The 6,155-nt window shown below is 40.9% G+C and overlaps 1 protein-coding gene across 2 annotated transcripts in view; it reads left to right on the plus strand.

Moving 5' to 3' along the window:
- The first annotated feature begins 4,752 nt into the window (after positions 1-4,752).
- Positions 4,753-6,155, plus strand: part of LOC139754516 (bifunctional purine biosynthesis protein ATIC) — a 36,158-nt gene continuing 34,755 nt past the window's right edge. For both annotated transcript variants that reach the window (XM_071671806.1, XM_071671808.1), the window contains exon 1: positions 4,753-4,905. In XM_071671806.1, coding sequence (XP_071527907.1) covers positions 4,884-4,905 — 22 coding nt within the window. In that variant the 5' untranslated portion in view covers positions 4,753-4,883. The remainder of the gene's footprint in view (positions 4,906-6,155) is intronic.

A 6,155-nucleotide genomic window follows, 5' to 3' on the forward strand; every position in this document is an offset into this window, starting at 1 on the left:
AAATTTTCATTTTTCCTCATATTTACACAATCTCTAATTATTCATCTTTAATTTTTAAGTTTTATTTCTACATCTCATCAAATGATGTCATTTGTTTCTCACTACCCTTCTGTTTATGCTATTGCTTTCCTTTTTCATTCACACTTTTTTTTAGCCTAAAATAATGTTTCTAATATTTTGATATCATTTACCTCTCTGTATTTCCTATCCAAAAAGTTAAGCATCAGCTTGATCATCTTTTACTCCATTTTCACTTTGTGTTTTCATATACTTCATCTTTATCCAGCTGGTTATGTCTGCTACTTTTAGGCAGAAGAATTATTTCTTTACATCCTTTTTGAAACTGCTCTTGACTAGCCTCCCATAGTGTAAAATATCTTGTTTAGAAGTCTCGTAATTTTGTACACTCATCTGTTTTAGTATCACTGTGGCCTGGCCCTCAAGGAATCTATTTACAGAACATCTGTGATGAAACCAAATTTGCATCACATTTTTGTGGAATAATATCATAAAGCTGTAGATAAAAACCATTAACAATAATCATCAGTGTTGTTAATAGATGTCTGATCAATTCTTGCCCATTGATAACAGGGCTACGATGTGTGTGAGTGACTAGGATCCAAATATAAAACCAGTGAAAGAGAATAAGAAGATTATTGGCCATGGGTAAGGTAACTGGTCGAAGGCCCCATATGAATCCTCTCATCCTCCTCCCCTTCCCCTGGTCTGACCCTATGTGTGTTTCAGAGGTCACCATGGAAACGGTGGGAGGGGGATCATATGGTCCAACCCTACAACATCCCTCACCTCTTGTCCTAGGATGTATTAGATCAATACCTGCACAAGAGTCAGTAACCCTGACAGCTCTATGCGGGGAAAACGATTCACTCTCTTGGTACCCCAGCTTTTATTATTCCTTCATATTTATTTATTTATTTATTTTGCTTTGTCGCTGTCTCCCGCGTTAGCGAGGTAGCGCAAGGAAACAGACGAAAGAATGGCCCAACCCACCCACATACACATGTATATACATACACGTCCAGACACGCAAATATACATACCTATACATCTCAATGTACACATATATATATACACACACACAGAAATATACATATATACACATGTACATAATTCATACTGTCTGCCTTTATTTATTCCCATCGCCACCTTGCCACACATGGAGTAACCACCCCCTCCCCCCCTCATGTGTGCGACGTAGCGCTAGGAAAAGACAACAAAGGCCCCATTCGTTCACACTCAGTCTCTAGCTGTCATGTAATAATGCACCGAAACCACAGCTCCCTTTCCACATCCACATTCCTTCATAGAGGCTTTAATTGCCCCATTGTAAAGACATTTACTGTTTCTTCATCTCTCTCTTTCCACACATCTTTAGTGCTATAGAAAGTATTTCTTCCAACTCTCCTCTTACCAACACCCAAGTCATGCCAGTTGTTACATTGCTTTTTATCCAGAAGGCCTTTCAACATTAACGTCATCATGACCCATAAAATACTTGGTATGTATCTCCTCCCCATTCATCTCCTTCCATCTCATGTACGTAATCTGAGGGATACTCTTTCCATAGCTCATCCCCTCCTGATTAATGTTGATGTTGCAGATATTTCGCATACTCGATCATTCCATTCTGGATTTGACAGTATTCTTTTGGCAAATTGCTGAAACTAATCGTGGCAGTTTATGTTTTTTCAGGTGTGGAGACCAAGCCAGTGGCGCAACTGGTACATACTCTATCTTCGGTCTCTTCAAGATGTAGGTTTCACTCCACAACCTTCCTATGGCAATTCTTTGGGAAGAGGCCTGGTTGATGAGCTAAGTCACGTTCCTCATATTAGAGATACTGACTCCTAATCCCTGATCTGCCCTTACCTCATGTGCTAATCTAATCCTTGATCCCTCCTTGTCTCGTGACCTAACCTGATCCTTGATCTGTCCCTGCCTCATGATCTAACCTGATCCTTGATCTGTCCCTGCCTCATGACCTAACCTGATCCTTGATCTGTCCCTGCCTCATGACCTAACCTGATCCTTGATCTGTCCCTGCCTCATGACCTAACCTGATCCTTGATCTGTCCCTGCCTCATGACCTAACGTGATCCTTGATCTGCTCCTGACCCGTGAGCTAGACTCGACGGTGAAACGTAATTTTTTTTGTAAATGGGTAAATATAGAAGCCACACCAGAATCGTCTCCCACAAACTACACAATATAACATGTAGGTGACAACTTGAAACATTTGAGCAAGATGACCTGACCCTTAAACAAGACGTTGTGGCCCTTAGGTATGGTGACCTGACTCATGGATACATCAAATGCCAGACCAGCGTACTAAAGATGTCCTGAAGAAGCTACAGGCTCCGACTGTTGAGTACAGCTGGCAAGAACATCATATACGTGATTTTAAGTAATGAACCATACTGTAATGAACACACAACCCCTTGGAAATATATTGAAAAGATAAACTGCAAACTACTCAACTCAAACTTGCGATAGGTAACCCGAATCAAGGTAGAAAACATACATCCGAATTATAGTCTGTATTGATATTCATAACAATGTTGATTAGGAAATCAAATTTATAATTTCCAGGATTTCATGATGCTAACTGGCAACGATGTCCACAAGTACCTCAGGATCTGTGAGCTGGACACAGAGGTCACGGGCAGGAGTTTCCACCACAGATGTTGCAAACAAATAATCAGTGCTCTCAGGCTCGGTCATCAATGTCTCCCGTGCACACTGAGGTGTTGCGCGTGGCGTGACAACAGCAAATTATGTTGGCCAAGGTGACTGGGTGTTGAGGAGACGAAGGCTTGAGTCTATCAAGGTTTGTGTAGTTGTCATGCCTATACCTCCACCTAACTCCAACGTCTTCATCTCCATCCCGAAACGTAGGATGAGTCTACATAGCCAAGAACGACGCGAGTTGATATCGATCAAGTGTGTTCCTTGACATGGAGAACCGGGATACGTAGTGTTGCAGAGGGTTGGCCAAGACTGACGCTCATAACGGACCTTCGCCCAAGAACACTCGGGCGGATGTCCATTTTCAATACCGTTGTCTCTGCCTTGGTGTGCGTCGTGTTTCAGTCAAGGGAATACCCCTGACTAGGATCCCCACTGCACTTTGATTCTTATAATACGGTACATTTTGGGGTTGTTACAACACACTTATAGGGAACGAGAAAGTACGACTTAGACATGAGACGCTCCGTCTGCCTGTATTTGTACAAGACTTGTCATGATTATACAAGACGCAGAGATCCTCCGTTGTTTCTATATAGACCGTGTTCATTCCTATGTATGAACACACACACACACACACACACACACTGACCTCCATGATGTAGGGGTCAGCCTTACTAACCGTCATGCACACAGGGGCAGACAGCTTGGTATCATATATACCCCATTTGTTCCAATCCTAGTCGCGGCATCCAGTCTACAACCCACCGAGCAATGCATCCCACCGCTGGCACTGGTCGATGAAATGAGTGTTTGGTATAAACTAGGATGTCTGTTTATGTGTGTGTTCATAAACAGAAATAAACACGTCTCATACAGAAACGAAACAACACGAATCGTAAATTTCTTTCCCTGGAACACAAATATGATAATAAACACACCAACAGATTGGAACGCTCTCAGGAATGTATACAGAAGCAGAGGTATACAGAAAGACGAGGAAGTATTGAAAAAAAAAATTGTTCATATGTTTGACAAATTAAACGCCACTTGTTTGTGGCCACATTTAATGAAAAATACATTTGCTGGGGAAGGTTCGAAGTGAGGTGATTGATATTATACAGTTGTATCAGAAATTAAGGAATGAACCACTTGAAAAAAACTGCCATGTACTTTGCTGGAAGGAGAGTACAAGAAGTCATATCTACAGCTGCCAGAGTTATAAATGGCTTGACTGTGAATGTTGATCAGGGTTTTAAGATACAACAAAGATGTATCCACGACAAGGTACAAAAGTGAGCTGTTAATCCATGTGAGCAAGTCTATAATAAAAAAAAGTTCCAATATGCATGTTTTACGTGTTTCACCGTATGAACGCAGCACGACAACGAACCGCTAACGAAAATTAGTTACATAATAATATGTTAGCTGGAATTATGGGACTTCCCACCCTACCCCAAGCTCTGTCCTAACGTGAGATTTTCTTTCTTTTCACAGTTCGAAGTATTGGAACAGTTGATAGAACTGTGTCCATACTGTGAAACGAAGAGGTGTGGTCAGAGGGTACGGTCAGTGTGAAGGTCGTGTATCGTCTCCATGGTACGTCTGGAACCTCTGCTTGTTGCCACCCCGGCTTGTTGCTGAAATACACCGTACAGTGGATGTGGACAAATATTTCAGTTGAATTTTGGTCGATTACAAAATGAGCTCGAAGAACACATATGTTAGTTTTTGATAGGACTACAGTCTAACTTCAAACACCTGCAAATGAGTACGATTTGTCGCATAAATTTGAAACTGGACGATAGTTATGAGAAGTGTATAAATTCCTGGTGGGTCGGTCTTGGGCGACCCACGTGGTCGGCAAGTGGTTGTGTACTTGTCCGGATCCCTTTAATTAATATTCATATAGTCTCAAGATTTAACAATCCTTCATTGAATTATCAGAATAATAGCCGAAATTATGGCATTACACCCTCCTTAAAGTTTGCTTCATAATGAATGCATATAACAGTAATCAATAGATATTTTTGCAGAACCCAGACATTCGGACAGTAGCGGGAGGCGTGGCCTTCTAAGTTGCCGGGTCTTACGCTCCACTCAAACTTCATCGTATGAGACTAGTGAAGGAAGTGAGAAATACTGAAAAATCGATTAGATCCTAGTTCGAAGACAACATGGCACCTAAACCCAAGATTGGTAAGTTGAAATATATTGTTGCCACGTAAATCACTTTCGCACCATGACTACAGTCTTGTCTTTTGTCGAGGTTTGTGAAGTTTGTATACAAACAAGTAATGTTACGGTTACGAGAATGTCTAATGTATGAGGTAAATTTACTGAGCTTAGTAGAACTTTAGGTGAGGCGATGTTGAAATAGTGTACAATTAAAATGGAACATATAGTCTTAGGGTGAGTTTGAGTGGTTGATATCTGGGAACAGTGATCCAGGTTAAAGGTTAGGTGGTTGAAAGATGGCGAGGCATGTTGGCCATAGATTTGTTGCTTGCTGTGGAATACATACGTTAGCACAGTATTCGTTTTGACATTAGCAATCCTCTTGGGACGCTGTGACTTTCAACTGATCTGTATCGCCAAAAATCTATCACCGGATATTACTGTGCAGCGATTTATATAGAAAGGCTGCCAAGAATAGTTTGCAATTCGCCCCTGGAAAGACGATTTGTTTACATAACATGGTACATGCTCACACCCAGCCGTAGCCAGATCCAATTAGAAAAGACTCCATGTTTGGGTAAATACATATGTTTGCCCTTTCTCTTAAGATACACAATGGAAACTGCAGCCTAAGCTAGGGTAGGTGATGCTTGGTTGGAACATCGAATTTATATATTTTGAAGGAAGAAATGCATGTATCATCACATATGTTGATAAATGCAAACGTAAATTATTTTATATAATATAGACTTGTACATCTAGTACATCTAATCCTTACGAACACTGAGATATGACAACCCCGTAATGGTTTTGAGTGCATGATCATGAATAAATTCATTATAACAAAATTCAAACTTGGATTGTTGTATATGTTTAAAAGATTTTAATACTACAACCCATGTAATAACCTGGCTGTTATTCTTGGTAGGCATGCCAATCCATGACTCAAATCATTGATGTCTAGCACAGCGATTTGTCATGCCTCATCACAAAGTTACTCTCTCATTGTTTAATGGGGACGCACCGAGGGACGTTTTCTACAAGTGTTCCTGGGGATCCATAATAAATCAACTTTTTCCCCTCCCCGCAGAGCCCCTGGTAGCTTGTTCTATTCACCATACCGTACTACTGATGGAAAAACATGCGTCCGAATACATTAGTTTTCGTTGTAGATGAAGGTAATTCGTCCCCTCTCCCTACTACCACACCGTATTTATTATTCCTTTGTACTATATCCTTGTTCCTGGTGGTCTCTAGCTGTCTCGTTCTTT

Source organism: Panulirus ornatus, chromosome 17 (genome assembly GCF_036320965.1).
Source record: "Panulirus ornatus isolate Po-2019 chromosome 17, ASM3632096v1, whole genome shotgun sequence".
Classification (NCBI taxonomy): Eukaryota; Metazoa; Arthropoda; class Malacostraca; order Decapoda; family Palinuridae; genus Panulirus; species Panulirus ornatus.